This window comes from Hemiscyllium ocellatum, chromosome 30, assembly GCF_020745735.1.
Source record: "Hemiscyllium ocellatum isolate sHemOce1 chromosome 30, sHemOce1.pat.X.cur, whole genome shotgun sequence".
Taxonomy (NCBI): domain Eukaryota; kingdom Metazoa; phylum Chordata; class Chondrichthyes; order Orectolobiformes; family Hemiscylliidae; genus Hemiscyllium; species Hemiscyllium ocellatum.
The window spans coordinates 29,420,473-29,440,143 of NC_083430.1; the positions used below are offsets into that span (position 1 = coordinate 29,420,473).

The 19,671-nt window shown below is 42.4% G+C and overlaps 1 protein-coding gene across 2 annotated transcripts in view; it reads right to left on the bottom strand.

Annotated features, from left to right (window-relative positions):
• Positions 1-4,904: 4,904 nt before the first annotated feature.
• Positions 4,905-19,671, bottom strand: part of LOC132829933 (keratinocyte-associated protein 3-like) — a 38,125-nt gene continuing 23,358 nt past the window's right edge. The window contains exons 5-6 of one of the 2 annotated variants that reach the window (XM_060847356.1): positions 12,254-12,388; positions 4,905-7,262 (exon numbers count right to left, since the gene is read on the bottom strand). In XM_060847356.1, coding sequence (XP_060703339.1) covers positions 7,176-7,262; positions 12,254-12,388 — 222 coding nt within the window. In that variant the 3' untranslated portion in view covers positions 4,905-7,175. The remainder of the gene's footprint in view (positions 7,263-12,253; positions 12,389-19,671) is intronic. The other variant, XM_060847357.1, reaches the window with a different exon arrangement.

Below are 19,671 nucleotides of genomic sequence, written 5' to 3' on the forward strand. Positions count from 1 at the left end.
CTCCTGAACGGGGAATGGACTTAACAGAAAACTCCAAGCCCCAGAGGAGTAGCATTGAATCGATTAACAGAATAATCAATTATCCGAACAAAATAGTGCCCATCCATCTCATTCGGATAATTGAGGTTCCTCTGTATTTGGAAAGGCAAGGACTGATTAGGGATAAGCAACATGCCTTTGTGCATGTGTCTCACTAACTTGACATTTTGAAGTAACAAAGACAATTGATGAGGGCAGAGCAGTAAATGAGATCTATATGAACTTCAGTAAGGCTTTTGACAAGGTTCCTCATGCTAAACTGGTTAGCAAGGTTAGATCTCATGGAATACCGGGAAACTAGCCATTTGGATATAGAACTGGCTCAAAGGTGGAAGACAGAGGGTGGTGATGAAGGGTTGCTTTTCCGATTGGAGGCCTGTGACCACTGGAGTCCCACAAGGATCAGTGCTAGGTCCACTACTTTTCGTCATATATATAAATGACTTGGATGGGAACATAGGAGATATAGTTAGTAAGTTTGCAGATGACACCAAAATTGGAGGTGCAGTGGACAGAGAAGAAGGTGACCTCAGATTACAATGGGATCTTGATCAGATGGGCCGATGGGCTGAAGAGTGGCAGATGGAGTTTAATTTAGATAAATTTGGAAAAGCACATTGAGGAGGACTTATACACTTAACGATAAGGACCTGGGAAATGTTGCTGAACAAAGAGACCTTGGAGTGCTCCTTGAAAATGGAGTTGCAGGTAGACAGGACAGTGAAGAAGGCATTTGGTCTGCTTGCCTTTATTAGTCAATGCATTGAGTACAAGAGTTGGGAGGTCATGTTGCAGCTGTACATGTTAGACCACTATTGGAATATTGTGTGCAATTCTGATCACCCTCCAATAAGAAGGATGTTGTGAAATTTGAAAGGGTTCAGAAAAGATTTACAAGGATGTTGACAAGGTTAGAGGATTTGAGCTATAGAGAGAGGCTGAATAGACTGAGTCTATTTTCCCTGGAGCATTGGAGGCTGAGCGGTGACCTATTGAGGTTTATAATATCATGAGGGGCATGGGATAGGATAAATAGACAAGGTCTTTTTCCTGGGGTAGGAGAGACCAAACTTCAAGGGCATAGATTTAAGATGAGAGGGGAAAGATTTAAAGGGAACCTAAGGGGCAACCTTTTTCATGCAGAGGATGGTACATGTATAGAATGCACTGCTACAGGAAGTGGTGGAGGCTGGTACAATTAAAACATTTAAGAGGCATTTGGATGGTAATATTGATAGGAAGGGTTTAGAGGGATGTGGGCCAAATGCTGGCAAATAGAATTAGTTTAATTTAGGGTATCTAGTCAGCATGGGCGAGTTGGACTGAAGGGTCTTTTTCCGTGCTGTACAACTGTAGGACTCTGCTGGCATCTCAGCGTATCTGACGACAAATGCCAAGTCATGGTATACCAATGATAAGAAGACATGATTTCAATCTGATGTAGACTACTGATTTTACCATGTGGCAGCATTGATACACACATCAATGGAGCAATAGCATGGATGCTTTGAAAATTACTTAAAAAGTACCATGGCAAACAGTATGCTCTCTAGAGGAGAACGTGAGGTCTGCAGATGCTGGAGATCAGTTTCAGAGAACACCTCTGGGACACCCGGACCAACCAACCAACCTAACCACCATGTGGCTCAACACTTTAACTTCTCCTCCCACTCCACCAAGGACATGCAGGTCCTTGGACTCCTCCATTGCCAGACCATAACAAGACGACGGTTGGAGGAAGAGCGCCTCATCTTCCGCCTAGGAACCCTTCAACCAGAAGGGATGAACTCAGATTTCTCCAATTTCCTCATTTTCCCTCCCGCCACCTTGTCTCAGTCAGATCCCTCAAACTCAGCACCGCCTTCCTAACCTGCAATCTTCTTCCTGACCTCTCCGCCCCCACCCCCACTCCGGCCTATCACCCTCACCTTGACCTTCTTCCACCTATCACATCTCCAATGCCCCTCCCCCAAGTCCCTCCTCCATACCTTTTATCTTAACCTGCTGGACACACTTTCCTCATTCCTGAAGAAGGGCTTATGCCCGAAAAATCGAATCTCCTGTTCCTTGGATGTTGCCTGACCTGCTGCGCTTTTCCAGCAACACATTTTCAGTATGCTCTGTAGACCCAACCATTTTCAATTGCTTCATCAATGATCTTTCCTCTAATGTAAGGTTAGAAGTGAGGATGTTCACTGATGTTTGCACATGTTCAGCACCATCTACGACTCGTTAAATACTGAAGCAGTCCACAACCAAAAGCAGCAACACCTGGACAGTGTCTGGGTTTGAACTGACAGATGGCAAGTAACATTCGTGCCACATGAGTGGCAGGCAATGACCATCCCCAAACAGAAAGAATTTAACCATTGCCCAATGACATTCAATTCACTGAAACTCCCACTATCAACATCCTGGGGGTTACCATTGAGTAGAAATTTAAGTGGACTAGCTAAATAAATGCTATGGCTACCACAACAAAATCAGAGTTCTGCCTCAAGTAAGTCATCCCCTGACTCTTTAAAGTCTGCCTACCATCTACTAGGCAGAACTCAGGTGTGTTGGTGTAGCATAAATTATCCACTTTAAACTCTGACAGTCAGGCAGTAACATTGACAGATGAGACATCTCAATGCAGACAATAAAACTATACTTCCATCTCAAAGTTTGCTCTATGCTTGACCTTAATCAAATTTCATGAGTCCTGTGGAATCTTCAAATTCCAACAATAATGGCAAAAACAATATGGGGTGCAAAGCACTTGCTGGCTTTTACTTTGGCACAGATGTAATTTTGTTTTGTAAGTGTGGTTATTTTATTTGTGGCCGGCACGGTGGCACAGTGGTTAGCACTGCTGTCTCACAGAGCCTGACCCGGGTTCACTTCCCAACTCAGGCGACTGACTGTGTGGAGTTTGCACATTCTCCCCGTGTCTGCGTAGGTTTCCTCCCACAATCCAAAGATGTGCGGGTCAGGTGAATTGGCCATGCTAAATTGCCCGTTGTGTTAGGTAAGGGGTAAATGTAGGGGTATGGGTGGGTTGCGTTTCGGTGGGTCGGTGTGGACTTGTTGGGCCGAAGGGCCTGTTTCCACACTGTAAGTAATCTAATCTAATCTAATTTGTACTCGGGTTTCTCTACTTCCATTTGATGACCTTTTTGCGAAACTTCACATTGGTAAAGATCCTCTTAAGAAATGCCAAATAAAATCATGTTCTCTGTAAATAAACACCCTAACACATCAAAGAAAGTGAAAAATTGAGTGCTGGAGAAGCTTTATCTACATTACTGCATCTTCACTAAAGCCTTCTAAAGCTTTGATGTTTAGTTAAGTATTTCACAGGATGTGTGTTGGCGACAAGGCCAGCATAATTGTCCTTGAAAAAGTGTTGGTGGGTTTCCTTCTAGAAATATTGCAAGTCCATTTGCAATATTGCAAGCACCTCACTCTTCTGCAAATCCACAGATAACCTCACAATTCTACACTTCTCCAGCTTCCACCCAAAACATATTAAAGCAGCCATCCCCTATGGACAAGCCCTACGCTTACACCGGATCTGCTCAGATGAGGAGGAACGTGACAGACACTTGGAAGTACTCACGGATGCCCTCACGAGAACGGGGTATGATGCCCAACTCATCAACCGCCAGTTCTGACGTGCCACAGCAAGGAACCGTAATGACCTCCTCAGGAGACAAGCATGTGCTGCAACTGACAGGGTACCCTTCGTTGTTCAGTATTTCCCAGGAACTGAAAAACTACGCTATGTTCTTCGTGACCTGCAACACATTATCAGTGAGGTTGGGCACCTCACCAAGACCTTCCCCACACCTCCACTACTTGCCTTTAAACAACCGCCAAGCCTTGAACAGATCGTCGTTTGTAGCAAACTGCCCGGCTCTCAGGACAACTCCATACAACCCTGTCATGGTAGGCGCTGCAAGACGTGTCAGAGTGTGGACATAGATACCACCATTACGTGTGGGACACCTCCCATCTTGTACATGGCAGGTACTCAAGTGACTCAGCCAACGTTGTCTATCTTATACGTTGCAGGCAAGGATGCCCGGAGGCATGGTATATTGGGGAAACTGAGCAAAGGCTACAACAACGGATGAATGGGCACCGCACAACAATCAACAGATAGGAGGGTTCCCTTTCAGTTGGGGAACACTTCAGTGGTCCAGGACATTCAGCCTCGGACCTTCAGGTGACCATCCTCCAAGGCAGACTTCAGGACGGGCAGCAATGAAAAGTGGCCGAGCAGAGGCTGATACCTAAGTTCGGTACCCATAGGGAGGGCCTCTACTGGGACCTTGGGTTCATATCACATTACAGGTGACCACCATTGCACTATACATACACACAGATACTCCTACACATACACACTCTCTCACACACCCACAGGCACTCCTATACACACATACACACAGATGCGCACACAGATACCCACACACACCCTTACAGACAAACACACTCCCACACTCACACATGCACCCCCTCACAGACTTAAGACACTCTGCACTCACTACACACACACTAACATACACTTTCTCACACTCACAACCCCCAATCCAGACAGACAGACACACACACGGACAGACAAAGACCCACATGCACGCATATATCTTGTGGGGTGAATTTGTACTTGCAGAGTTACATTGCACTTTGCTCAAAAACTGCATACATTCATGTAGAACGCTGAGCTCAAAAACTGCATGAATTCATGTAAAACTCTGTTGCCTCAGTTTTTAGATTAGAATCAATCTAAACATCACGGCATGGACAGAGAACACAGGGGGCTAACACCTTCAACATATTGTTTAGCTATCACCATTGTTAACAGCTAACCCGAGAATGCAACATTTTAAAAAAAAGGTTTTATGATTTACACATGAAAGAAGTGAAACTATCATGATATTTCAACAGATGAAAGACTTAACAGACAATCGATTTTTCAATATATAATTTCAGTTACATCACACTGTAAATTTTTGCTATAAATTCTGTGTGTTAGGATCGATCCCTCCACTATCACCTGATGAAGGAGCGCTGCTCCAAAAGCTAGTGTGCTTCCAATTAAACCTGTTGGACTATGACCTGGTGTTGTGTGATTTTTAACTTTGTACACCCCAGTCCAATACCGGCATCTCCAAATCATGAATATACACAAACTCCTGTCAGTAAAGGAGTTCCAGAATTGTGACCTAGCAACAGGAAAGAAATGATTATATTTCCAAATCAGGATTGCATGTGGCTTGGAGGGGAACTTGCAGTTGTTTATGTTTCTATGTATCCATTTATCCTTGTTCTACAAAATCATGCAGTCGCAAGTTTGGAAGGTGCTGTCAACGGACACTTGAGTAGCTGCTCTTGTATACACTGTTGCGACTGTGTCAGTTGTAAAGTGAGAATGTTGAAGGTGTTGGATGGGGATGCTGATCCAAGTTGACTGCTGTGTCCTGGATAATGTTGAGCTTTGTGTTACAGTCACACTTGTCCCAAGGGAACAGTGTTCCATCACACTCATGACTTATGCCTTGCAGCTCGTGGACAGGCTTTGGGGAGTGAGGTACTGAGTTACATGCAGAATTCTGATTTGCTCTTGTAGTCAGACCATAAGGCTGTTCCAATTCAGTTTCTGATCAAGGATACTCCTTAGGATGTTGATGATGGGGATTCAGTAATGAATGTTAAGCAGAGATTGTTAGGTTATCTTGTTGGAGATAGCCATTCCCTCTCACTCTGTGACAGGCATATTACTTGCCATTTATCAGCCCAAACCAAAATGTCTTGCTCATACGGGAATGGACTGAACTTAGTATTGGATGAATTGTGAATTATAGTGAACATTATGTAATGTTGAGTTAACATTCCCAGTTGTGACCTTAAAATGAAAGAAAGATCATTGACAATGCATCTGAGGACACTACATTGAGAAATTCCTGCAGAGATAGACAATAGCAGAGATGATTGACCTCGAACAAACAGAATAAACTTCCTTTCTGCTAGGTATGGCACCAACCAGTGGAGAGTTTCCCCTCTGATTCCCAGTGACTGCAGTTTTGTCAAGTTTTCTTAACGTTATACATGTTTAAATGCTGACTTGATGTCAAGGGCAGTCACTATCACCTCATGAGTGTTCAGCTCCTTTGTCCATTGGATCAAAGCTGTAATGAGATCAGGAGCTGAGCAGGTCTGGTGGAACCCAAACTGAACACAAGTGAGTGGGTTATTACTGTGTAAATGCTTCTTGATATCCCTGTTGATGATGTGCCTTCCATCACTTTGCTATTGATTTTTTGACCGATGAGGCAGGAAATGGCCAGAGTAGACTAGGGCTGCTTTTTGCCTTTTCACAGGAAGGCTGACAGATTTAGTGAATGTAATTTACCAAGACGAATCCTAAATGAAAAATCATGTGCTTTCCTGTCACTTCATGAATGATGACTAACCGTTGGAACTATTTACCAGAAAGTAGTGAGGTGTTTAACCTTACTGTACAAAGCCTTTGCTTCAGTATTCTTTTGGAATCAGATCTAATGTACTGATTGTAAACATTGCTGTGGTAAAAGTCAATCCTGTTAGCCTTCACAATGTCAATGCACTGGATAAAAGAATCACACATTAAAGGGGGGGCTTCAATCAATATTGTCTTTTCCTGTCCTTAAAGAAATATTTAATTAGTCCACCCTCCTGCTTGTTCTCCAAAATTTGTCTTTATGCCTCCCACCTTCCCTTCCCTACCCATTCCCAAAGGTATTTATCCAATTCCCTTCTGAAATTTTCTATTGAATCTACTTCCATCCCCCTTCCTGGCAGTGCATCCCAGGTCATAACAATTTGCTGCATAGAAGTGTATAATATTTCATGCAAAAAACAATGCATAGATTAAAACTGGATATATTGCCAGGAAACCAAAGCCAGATCTAAAATTATCTGACAAAGTTCCTGTGAAACCTTTGCAAATGTTTGATGCTTTTGTGTTTGTTGAGGCAGTTGTAGCATGAATTTGGACTTCATCCAAAAATATAGGAGTGTCTGAAAAGTCCATTTGACCTACACTTGACCTATATGTCAGGAAAAGTGGGCTTTGTCTTTCACAGCTGTTCATCAGTCAATGTGATCGATTGTAGTCACACCCAGAACCTCACTGTAGTTTCTTCCAAAAGCTCACTGTCTTCATCTGTTTCCTGAATTTCTTCCAAAGATTTTTGTCCCACCTAACAGAGACCAAAAAGACATATCCAGTAAGAGATGACTCATGAATGATTCGCTGAAGGAGCCAAACTAAGCTCATCACAACAATTAGGGTGAGAGAGAGAATGAAGATTAATTATACATTTTCAAGGATTTCCATCTTTCCTCAATATGATATTTGCTTCTTCTTATTAAAAAAAGGCAATTGAATTATATATTAATTATAGAATATATACCACAAATTTAGAATTTTAGCTTCCCCCGAGGAACTTATTGATGCATACACAACCATGTTTTATGAGAAGATTTACGACAAGTGACACTCCTTTTTGAGGTTTAAAGTGCTGCCAGGTGTGATTGAACAAACTGGTGTTATTTGACCCTTTCTCCCACTCCACCCGTGGGATCGTCAGAGAGGGAGTGGCAGCCATTTCTAGGATACTCCAGTCACGTGATATGCAATGGAGACAATGAGTCTTTTTGTTCTGTATTAGGTGCCCGGTTATTTTCTCCATTTGAATAAATGTGTTTAGCACATTTATACAGGGTCACTTTATTAACATCTGATTTATAACATTATGGCTTTTTTCCCCCAAACAGAAAGAAGTTCACATCCATTTCAGGACAAATGGTGAAGAAAGGTATATTTTAACATTTTGATTTGATGTAAAATCACTGATATCCTCATGCAGCAATTAAAAATAAATTTATTTAAAACAGATAAACCACACTTTCTTTAATTTAGATAACCACTGTAAACTGCCACATGGCTCATTCTACCAATTTGGTTTTCCCCATCTTACATGAAGATAAAGTCATCTATAATTAAGATACTGCCTTTTGTTACATGCCTTCATTGTCTTCTAATTTATTCTCTGCCCTGCTGCATTGCTAATATTAGGGGCAGCCTAGAAATTATTCGCATCCACTTGTTACTACTTATGCCACCCTATTTGCTTCATTGTTTGGATACTTTGTCCATTCCTGATTCACTCTGGGCATCATTCAAATAATTGCCTGCAATGGTGCCATATTCTTTCATGTTTTGAGCCAACTTTTTCCCTCTTCCAAATCTCCAATTCCAATTAGTTCACAGCCCTCTCTACACCTCTAGCTGTTTGATTCAGCAAGACATTGGGAACAGCATGGATCATGTGAAGCCTGACCAGAACAGGCCTTTTACCCAATACTGGAGTCAATGTTCATGAAATTGAAACCCATTCCACGCCAACCTGTATTTAACTCCTTAATCTATTTTCCATATGCCAGTTCACCTATGGATCAGGAAAAAATCCTGACATTTTACCTTGCAGGTTCTTCTTTTTAATTTGATGGCATGGTGGCTCAGTGGTTAGCATTGCTGCCTCACAGCGCCAGAGATCTGGGTTCAATTAGAGCCTCGGGCGAATGTCTGTGTGGAATTTGTAAGTTCTCCACATGTCTGTGTGGGTTTCCTCCAGGTGCTCTGGTTTCCTCCCACAATCCAGAGATGTGCAGATTAGGTGGACTTGCCATGCTAAATTGCCCACAGTGTCCAGAAATGTGCAGACTAAGTGGATCAGCCATGGGAGATGCAGGGTTATAGGGATAGGGTAGTGGTCTAGGTGGTATGCTCTTTGGAGGGTTGGTGTGGACTTGATGGGCAGAATGGCCTGCTGGGGTGGCACAGTGGTTCAGTGGTTAGCACTGCTGCCTCACAGCGTCAGGAATCCAGGTTCAATTCCAGCCTCGGGTGACTGTGTGGAGTTTGCATGTTCTCCTCGTGTCTGCGTAGGTTTCCTCTGGATGCTCTGGTTTCCTCACACATTCCAAAGATGTGCACATCAAGTGAATTGGCCATTCTAAACTACCTGTAGTGTTCGGTGCATTAGTCAGAGGGAAATGGATTTGGGTGGGTTACTCATCTGAGGGTAGGTGTGGACTTGTTGGGCTGAAGTGCCTGTTTCCACACTGTGGGGAGTCTAATCTAATCTTGATGCAAATCCACATCTTAATCTAGTTCCTAACAAATCAAATTTCTCAGTGGAACCACCTTCCTTGTGGTGTGAGTCCTGCACGAGGACGACCAAATCCCTCTGTGCTGCAGCTTTCGACAGTCTTTCTCAAGTAAATAACTTTCAGCTCCTCTCTTCTTCCTTCCAAACTACTTAACCTCACTAACTTCACCTTATTGACACATATAAAATTCTTAAGGTGTTTGATGCGGGCAGGTTGCTTCCCCTTCAGTGAGAGTCTAGGACCAGAGGGCATAATCTCAGAATAAGGAGTCATCCATTGAAGATAAAGATGAGGAGGAACGTCTCCTCTCAGAGGGTAGAGAACCTATGGAATTCTGCAGAGGGCTGTACAGGCTGGGTCATTAAAGACTATTTGGGGGAGGCAGTGGTATCATGGTACTGTCACTAGGCTACTAATCCCGGGCAATATTATCGGGACATGAGTTCAAATTCCAACATGGCCAGTGAAATTCAGGTTTAGTTTCGGGAGGGGCAAGGTAAAAGCCTAGTGGTATTATCACAGACTATTAACTCAGACCCAGGTAATGTTCTTTGGACCTGAGTTTGAATCCTACCAGGCCAGATGGTAGAATTTGAAAAAATAATTTAGAATTTAAGTGTCTAATCATAGCTATAAAACTGTTGCTGATTGTCAGTAAAAAATAACCCAGCTGGTTCAGAAATGTCCTTTCGGGAAGGAAATCTGTCATCCTTATCTGGTCTGGCGTACATGTGACTCCAGACCCACAGCAATATGGTTAACTCTCAACTGGAGGAGAAAGTTAGGTCTGCAGATGCTGGAGATCAGAGCTGAAAATGTGTTGCTGGAAAAGCGCAGCAGGTCAGGCAGCATCCAAGGAACAGGAAATTCGACATTTCGGGCATAAGCCCTATGCCTGAAACATCGAATTTCCTGTTCCTTGGATGCTGCCTGACCTGCTGCGCTTTTCCAGCAACACATTTTCAGCTCTTAACTCTCAACTGGCCAACATTCCTCATGAATGAATAAAAAAAAATCAAGGCTGAGATAGACAGATTTATAATCAGTAAAGGGGTAAGGAGTTATGGGAAAAGGCAGGAAAGTGAGGTTAAGGATTATTAGATCAGCTAAGATTTCAGTGAAAGCAAGCAGACTTACAGAGTCATAAACACAGAAACAGATCCTTTGGTCCAACTCATCTGCACTGACCAGACATCCCAAATTGACCTGGTCCCATTTGCCAGCATTTAGCCCATATTCCCCTAAATCCTTTCTATTCATAAACCCATCCAGATGTCTTACAAATGTTATAATTGTGACCCACCTTCACTGCTTCCTCTGACAGCTTGTCCCATACAGGTGCCACCCTCTGCCTGAAAAAAGTTACTCCTTAGGCACTTCATAAATCTTTCCCCTCTCACTTTAATCTATATCCTTTTAGTTTTAGACTCCCCTACCCTATGGAAAAAAAAACCTTTGCTATTGACCCTATCTATGCCCCATAGATTTTATGAACCTCGATAAGGTCACCCCTCAGTTTCCAACACTCCGGGAGAAAAAAGCCCCAGCCTACTCAACCTCTCCCTGTTCCTGTTCTGTATTCACAGTCCAAAGTAATGGATTGGGCCATTTAGTACTGAGGTGAGGATACTTTCTTTTCATCATAGTTCTGAACCTGTGGAATTCTCTGCCACAGAAAGTGGTTGGAGGCTAAAACACTGAATGTTTTCACAAAGAAGTCAGACATAATTCTTCAGGCTGAAAAGACCAAAGGGTATGGGGAGAAATTGGGAACGGGGTACTGAGCTTGATGATCAGCCATGATCATATTGAATGGCGGAGGAGACTCATAGGGCTGAATGGCCTATAATTGCTCCTATTTTCTATGCTTCTGTAGTGCCAAAGGCCATATCACCACTAATGATTGTATTGATAGGCCAATTTGTGGAAAATACAGACAGATCGATAGGCTTCAGGTAGGACAAATGTGTCATCACTCTTCAGCCAGATATCTGTCAAACCAATTATGTTGACACAATCCTTTACAATAAGTTCATGGATGATGAAGGCCATCACAGCTGAATGGGCATTTCAAATGAAGATGTGTGCAAGGGTGTGATAGCTTATTCACTGGCAGGGTCCACAGGGTCAGGATAGGAGAGGGGAATTAGACTGGAAGATTAGTTGCTTAGGGGATGCTGGCAGGGATGGTGGAAGAAAGTATCTGATGGGCAATGGGGCTGGTATTGGAATGAGCCAGTAGCAAGTGTCTCAATGAACCAGTTGAAGAATATCAAGAAAAGCAGAGGGAAGGTGTAGATATACCTAACAGGGAGTCAAGCCTAGGTTGATTTAAAAATACTGAAGGATTGCAGTAGGAAACTGGAAAGGCTAAAGTACTGGAGGGTGGAGAAATGGAGAGAGGCACAATGATCAAAGAGTGTTTTGGAAAATGAATGGGAAAATAAGCTTAAAAGAAAGAGCAAAAGTGGAAATGCCATAAAAAAGTTAAAATTTAGAGAAGGATTGACTCAATTCTTAGCTATAGTTTTGTTTATGACTGTTTAATATGATAATAGTTTGGTCTTAATTAATGACAATTTTCTTTATCTATTTGGTCTACTATCTTTAGATCCATCTTATTAAGCATATTGTTGAAAAAGGTGTTTAATCAAGGTTGACCATAAAGAGAGAGCTGCAAGTAAGACTGCCAGGAAAAGGTCATATAATCAAATAAGTTCTTCTCATTTATTTTGAAAAAGTAACCTAATTTAACACTAAACAATTCTATATTAATTTACATCCCCAGTCAGTAGTGGTCTACGGTAAAACATTTAGTATTGCAATAAATTGAAATAAGCCCTCTTTATTATGTCTTTTAACAACCACAGAACTATTAATAACAGGGAAATGAGGAGTGGGATTTTTGAATCATGATAACAGAGATGTCTAAATGTATCTAGGCGGTTTTTTAAAATCAAGAGAACCATACTGCAAATGAATCAGACTGGAAGGTATTACTGTCTGGTTCTTTTACCTGTTTCCTGTCAGATTTAAGTGGCTTCTTCTTGATTCCTAATAAATTAACAGAGACGAAGAAACATCTGATAGACAGGAAAGCCTCCACACCAGTCAGCACCAGACTCGGAATCCACATTGCAAGAGTAGTATCCTGGGAGACAAAGTATTAGATTAAATGCTGTCTCCTGTGTAACAAAGGTTAACACTTTAGCAAAATAAAGTGTTGAGAGGTTGCAGTTGTGTGAATTAAGATTGACAGTATAAATGGTATCAGGCTTTCTTTCTTTCCTATCTTCTTCTTCCCTCTTGAGTCCATGCCAACACATATTCCTGCATTTTCAACGGAAGTAAAGACTGGAAGATAAGTTAACTAGATTAATATTTTTGACCTTCCCCCATTCTCTGCCTACTCCACCCCACTAAATCTGCCCTTACAAGACAGGAAGACTAGTTTTGTTGATGAGCTCTACACTATTAGTCAAATATAAGACACTTATTTAAGGGGATCACAAAAGTGTTTGATTAGATTACCTACAGTGCGGAAACAGGCCCTTTGGCCCAACAAGTCCACACCGACTCGCTGAAGCGCAACCCAGCCATACCCCTACACTAACCCCTTCACCTAACACTACAGGCAATTTAGCATGGCCAATTCACCTGACCCGCACATCTTTGGACTGTGGGAGGAAACCGGAGCACCTGGAGGAAACCCACGCAGACACAGGGAGAATGTGCAAACTCCACACAGTCAGTCGCCTGAGGTGGGAATTGAACCCAGGTCTCTGGCGCTGTGAGGCAGCAGTGCTAACTACTGTGCCACTGTGCCACCCAAATGACCGAAAAGCTCAGTTAAAGAGGGTGGCTTTATGGAGTACCTTAAAGAAATAAAGGTAGAAAGACTTAAGGAGCAAATTCTACAACTTAGGGCCTACACCTGCACAGTCACCATGAGGAACAGGAATCCTGGCTGGCAGTTGTTCTCATCTAATATGAAACACAGAGGCTAATCACAGTGCAGAACTATCCAGCAACAGTCAGCTCACCATGAGTCCTCAGCTCAGTATAAGGGGCATTTACTCAAAGTGGTTGAGGTCTCACTCACTAGCTAGAGAACTGATCCCAGGTGTTCTTTTTTTTGTGATGGCCTGCTGCTATTACATATCAGGGTACTTAACTGGGTGGGCCTTCCCTGGAATCATTGGCCATGCCAGTGCGAGTGATAGCAGCTGCACCTAAGGCCCAGGCTTAATGAGGCAGTCCTGCCTCCAGGCCAATGATGGTAGATACACCCAAGGCCCAGGCTTACTGAGGGAGCCCAGCCCCCAGGTGAGTGATGGTGGGATGAGGGCTGCGTGGAGTGTAGTGAAGAAGGTCTGCAGGAAGGGCAGTGTTGGGATAGGCAACTCTTGGTGGGCCTTCCCCTGATCTCTATCCCAATGCTTCGCTCATTGATCAGACACTGAGTATCTTTCAATTAAGTTTGAAATCAAGCAGTAGCATTATTTACCTACTTCTAGGCCTCAGTTAGCAGTGAGGTGGGAAGTCTGTCCATGAACCAGTCCCAATTTGGACTTTATTAAAGTAGAGCAGGAAGGTGATAGGGCTCACATCCACCCCTTCCCATCCAACAGAATGCTCCCCCCCACCAAAACCTACCTGAGGGGAGGGCATTAAATGTTCCTCAGCACATCACTACGTCAGCTTCAAGATGAAAGTAGAATGGAACTTCGAGATATATTCAAATAAAATGAATTATCTCAATTGTTGTCATTCACTGATTTTCAGTAAAGAAGGCAGGAGGCAAAGCTCACACCATAATAGAGACAAAAATGTGATGCATAAGAGATAATTGAGTTCATCAAGGTACAGCAGAAAACCAGATCACAACCAGCATTGAGACAGCAGCATTAAAGATAAGATACCTACCAGAAATATTCTCTAAACAGGTTTGCTATTTGTTCCTTTTCAGCTGTGATACATGTATCACAGTTCTCCCTTTATGTTTTGCAATTGCTTTGCCAATTATTTTATCACCTCTGCTTCCACACACCCTCACCCCCACCAAGAATTAATTGATTTGCAAAATGTAATGCAGAGTTTGCACAATTGTAAAAACAAAAAGCCATTCTGCCACTCTCATTTGTCACCAGGTCACTTTTTTGCAGATTAACGCTACCCACTAGGTGTCTGAGACAGATGACTTTCAGTAATGAAGATCACTGGAATACAAAATGATTTGTTGTAACAGCAACAACATTGTTGTATGTCTATACAGTGCCTTTCACATTGTCAGCTATACCTCCATTAAGAATGTTAAAAATCACACAACACTAGATTATCATCCAACAGCACTAATTTTCACAGCGCTGCTCCTTCATCAGATCGTTCATTGAGAATGACATCTACTTGGTCAGGAGTTTCTATGATGTGACTGAGCAAGCTTATTCCTAACCCACAGATCTCTGGATATTTCACAAGGTAGTGGGATTTGCAGTGCAGGATTTGCTTCTTTTTCTTTCCTTCTCTATCTCATTGTTAAGGTGTTTGGATTTGAAACCAAATACAGTTGATGGCCATGTGGTTGCCATTTCAAAAGAAAGGTAGCAAGCTCTTCCCATTAAGATCATTCTACTGCATTTGAGCGAAACCCTCAGGATGTCTTTGAAGGGTTTTCCTTCTCCACCTCTGGAGCATGGGCTTCTTGATAATTGATAGAGAAAAAACAGGACAGGCCAGCGGAGATGGTTTTCAGCCATTCAGACACCTTGTCCATGTATTGACATTGATTTTACTGAAGTTTCACATGAACACTTTTCAAATGGGCTTGAAGGAGGACACAAGCATTAGCTCAATGGATTGAACAGGAAGACCGAAGAATGCAGCGTTGTTATTGCTGATGGAATTTTTCGAGTGCTTTTAACTGTTGCTGATAAACAGTCCAATTCTCACTGCAGTACAGGAGTGTGGCGACTGTCATGACTCACTGAGGGAGTGTGTTTGAATTCCTGGAGTCACAGATGTTAAAGATTTTTAAAAGTATCAGAAATTCCTCAATTTACCTGTTGTCTAAGCCAGGTTGATAGAAAGCACAGACCTGGTTTCGTATTTAACAAAAACTATTTATTGCATGTAAACAGACAGTAGCTTTATGTAAACAATTATAGACCTCAGCATGTACCTCTATAAGTAAAACTCTAACCCCTGTTCACAGAAATAACTCTCATGCTATTTCTCAGTCATCCTTTTTCAGATACTTCCACAAGTGTGAAAGAGACACAGAACAACTGTTTCACTTATAAAAAGTACTCTAACTTAATTAAAAGTCAGAGCTTACGGAAACAGCTGAAGGAAAGATAAACTAATCTGCCAGGCCTGAAGTGGCTTATTGCAGGGAACTGAACAGCTGTTCAGTTACCTGAGAACCAGTCACATGGTTGTTACTAGGCAGAAAAAAATTAGTCATCAATAACTGGCCATTAGTATATAGACCAATTAGACCAAAGCTCTATCTGTACACAACCCCTCAGCTCAGGCTCATCTACAAACTACACTTCAATTAGTGGTGCACAAGCAGTTGTATAAACAATGCTTGCAATGAATGTCAGGTTACTTGTTGTCAAACACGTAACAATTCTCCAGCCACCCAAACAGTTCTTTTCTCAGTTCTGTTTTTCTAATTGTGAACTGAAATTAAAAAATCATCTTTACATGATGACAACTATTCTGTACACTAGGACATCTGTTGCCTTGTGGCGACCTTTGCTGTCAAACACTCACTGCTGCAATCTGTGGAAGAATGATCCAGGATGCCCTCATCAGCAGCAGCCTTTTAAAAGATATAGCTACCAAGGTATGGTGTATCCTAGAGTCTTTCCTTCAATATATCTGAAAGGCAGAAAACTTGCCTGACCAGATTGTGGTTGCTATGAGTTTTAATAACATTTAAGATCAGGGGAAGCCTCTTGTATGCAAATTGAAAAGATCAAAGGTAACTTGTGAATCTCATGCTGAGTGGGCAACAACACCGTAGCGACCTGCAAACTGTGGATCATGTATCCATGGTGATCAGTTTCATTTGGTATGGAGGTGCCTGAGACGCAAGAGTTTCCATTTAATTGCTACTTAGGGGTGGCATGGTGGCTCAGTGGTTAACGCTGCTGCCTCACAGCACCAGGGTCTCAGATTCAATTCCAGCCTCGGGCTACTGTCTGTTTGGAGTATGCACATTCTCCCGTGTCTGCATGGGTTTCCTCCGGGTGCTCCGGTTTCCTCCCACAGTCCAAAGATGTGCAGGTTAGGTGAATTGGCCATGCTAAATTGCCCATAGTGTTAGGTACATTAGTCAGAGGGAAATGGGTCGAGGTGGGTTACTCTTCGGAGGGTCGATATGGACTTGTTGGGCCAAAGGGCCTGTTTCCACACTGTAGGGAATCTCATCTAATACTGACATGAGTGAGCACGTGATCTACACTGAGGTGAACAGGCACTGTCAGGATACTGTAAGTAGAATGGGGTTATTGCACAGTCTTGTTCGATTATGGTTATGATTTTGGTGTCACCTGTTTCAGATTCCCACTTGTAGACATATCATCAGGATACAATTCCAGGACTGTGATGAGACTTCTTGGACATCCAAGTCTTTGGAGCACAATTCACCGAGGATTGGGATTTACTGAATCAAATGTTTTATCCAAGTCAATAAGTGAGGTGAAGAGTTTCTGGTGGCGTTCTGTTATTTAATCTTTCATGGGCCAGGCAGGTCATTGACAAGAGCAGTATTTGTTGCCCATCCTTAATTCCCCTTGAAATGATTGGCTTGCTTCACCATTTCAGTTAGCAGTTCAATATTAACTACTTGTTGCTGTGGGTCTGGAATCACATGTAGGTCAGTCTGGATAATAATGGCAGATTTCCTTCGCAAAAGGACATTAGTGAACTGGGTGGATTTTTCCAACAATTGATGATAGTTGCTATGGTCACCATCACTATGAGTAGCTTTCAATTCTAGATTTGCTAGTTGGCTTTCAATTCCATCAACTATGATGGTGGGAGTTGAACCCGTGTTCCCAGAGCTTGGTTCTCTGCATTACTAATTCAGCAAACCTACCACTCCATCAGTGTTACCACCATGGTGATTGTTATGATGCTCATAGAGATTAATAATTTAAAATATTACAGTTAAACTCCCTGAAGGTGCTTGATTTTTAGTCTGTGATCTGAGGTTGCCAGGTGGTTAGAGTGGACTGGGAAGACAAGTCAAAAGATAAGATAGCGCTGAAGCAGCGACAGACTTCTAAGGATATATATTTTCTGAATCTCGACGAAGCACATTCTCCACGTGTCTGCGTGGGTTTCCTCCGGGTGCTCCGGTTTCCTCCCACAGTCCAAAGATGTGCAGGTTAGGTGAATTGGCCATGCTAAATTGCCCATAGTGTTAGGTACATTAGTCAGAGGGAAATGGGTCGAGGTGGGTTACTCTTCGGAGGGTCGATATGGACTTGTTGGGCCAAAGGGCCTGTTTCCACACTGTAGGGAATCTCATCTAATACTGACATGAGTGAGCACGTGATCTACACTGAGGTGAACAGGCACTGTCAGGATACTGTAAGTAGAATGGGGTTATTGCACAGTCTTGTTCGATTATGGTTATGATTTTGGTGTCACCTGTTTCAGATTCCCACTTGTAGACATATCATCAGGATACAATTCCAGGACTGTGATGAGACTTCTTGGACATCCAAGTCTTTGGAGCACAATTCACCGAGGATTGGGATTTACTGAATCAAATGTTTTATCCAAGTCAATAAGTGAGGTGAAGAGTTTCTGGTGGCGTTCTGTTATTTAATCTTTCATGGGCCAGGCAGGTCATTGACAAGAGCAGTATTTGTTGCCCATCCTTAATTCCCCTTGAAATGATTGGCTTGCTTCACCATTTCAGTTAGCAGTTCAATATTAACTACTTGTTGCTGTGGGTCTGGAATCACATGTAGGTCAGTCTGGATAATAATGGCAGATTTCCTTCGCAAAAGGACATTAGTGAACTGGGTGGATTTTTCCAACAATTGATGATAGTTGCTATGGTCACCATCACTATGAGTAGCTTTCAATTCTAGATTTGCTAGTTGGCTTTCAATTCCATCAACTATGATGGTGGGAGTTGAACCCATGTTCCCAGAGCTTGGTTCTCTGCATTACTAATTCAGCAAACCTACCACTCCATCAGTGTTACCACCATGGTGATTGTTATGATGCTCATAAAGATTAATAATTTAAAATATTACAGTTAAACTCCCTGAAGGTGCTTGATTTTTAGTCTGTGATCTGAGGTTGCCAGGTGGTTAGAGTGGACTGGGAAGACAAGTCAAAAGATAAGATAGCGCTGAAGCAGCGACAGACTTCTAAGGATATATATTTTCTGAATCTCGACGAAGCACATTCTCCACATGTCTGCGTGGGTTTCCTCCGGGTGCTCCGGTTTCCTCCCACAATCCAAAGATATGCAGGTCAGGTGATTTGGCCATGCTAAATTGCCCACAATGCTAGGTGCGTTAGTCAGAGGTAAATATAGGAAAGGGGAATGAGTTTCTCTTCAGAGGGACAGTGTGGACTTGTTGGGACGAACGGTCTGTTTCCATACTGTGGAAAATCTAATCTAATCAAAGATATGTGAGCACAAGCAGTCTTGAGCACCTTTTTTTAATAGTTGTCGTGGGACGCTGGTAAAACTTTTGCATTACCTGCTAAATCAAGTTTGTGGTTCCCACAATCAGCAGCTTGAGTGTTGCTCTCTGTTTTGTCCAGAATTGCTTTCTCTCCCATTCCACTCTCACCAGCAACTCTGTGGTAGCCCCCAATACGACAGCCATCTGCTGCTCAGTGCCATTAACTGATCGCCAAATCTGTTCCTGACCAACTAAAGCATTTTCATTTAAAATTAGTGTTATCAGGACAATGCAGCTTGTGTGGGGTAAGAACCCAGAGCTCATCCACCTCACTGAAATTCCAGTCCACTGAATCAATGCTCATTCACTGTTAGCTTCAGTTCATTTCTGACCCGGTTAAGTGTTGCTCCATAATGCTGAATGCAACAACAACATGGATATATTTCCTTAGGGTTTTGTATAGGCATATTATTTTCATTGGTTGGGATTTACATGGCTGGATTTTACGGCATGTCGGCTGTGTTTTTGGTGGGAAGTGCCACCTAAAATATACCAGAGTACATGTTTCTGTCTGCTTCCCCCTATCACTGTAAACAGTTCCCAAGCCAATGGACTTTAATAATATGCTCCAACACTTCATATGTACCCTCCATTCCTACAAAATACACTCCCACAATCTGTTCATAAGTTGTTACATCAAATTATCTGATCAAAACATGCCTTGTATTGTTTAATTAAAGTTGGAAAGTTCATATTACTGAATAATCCTAAT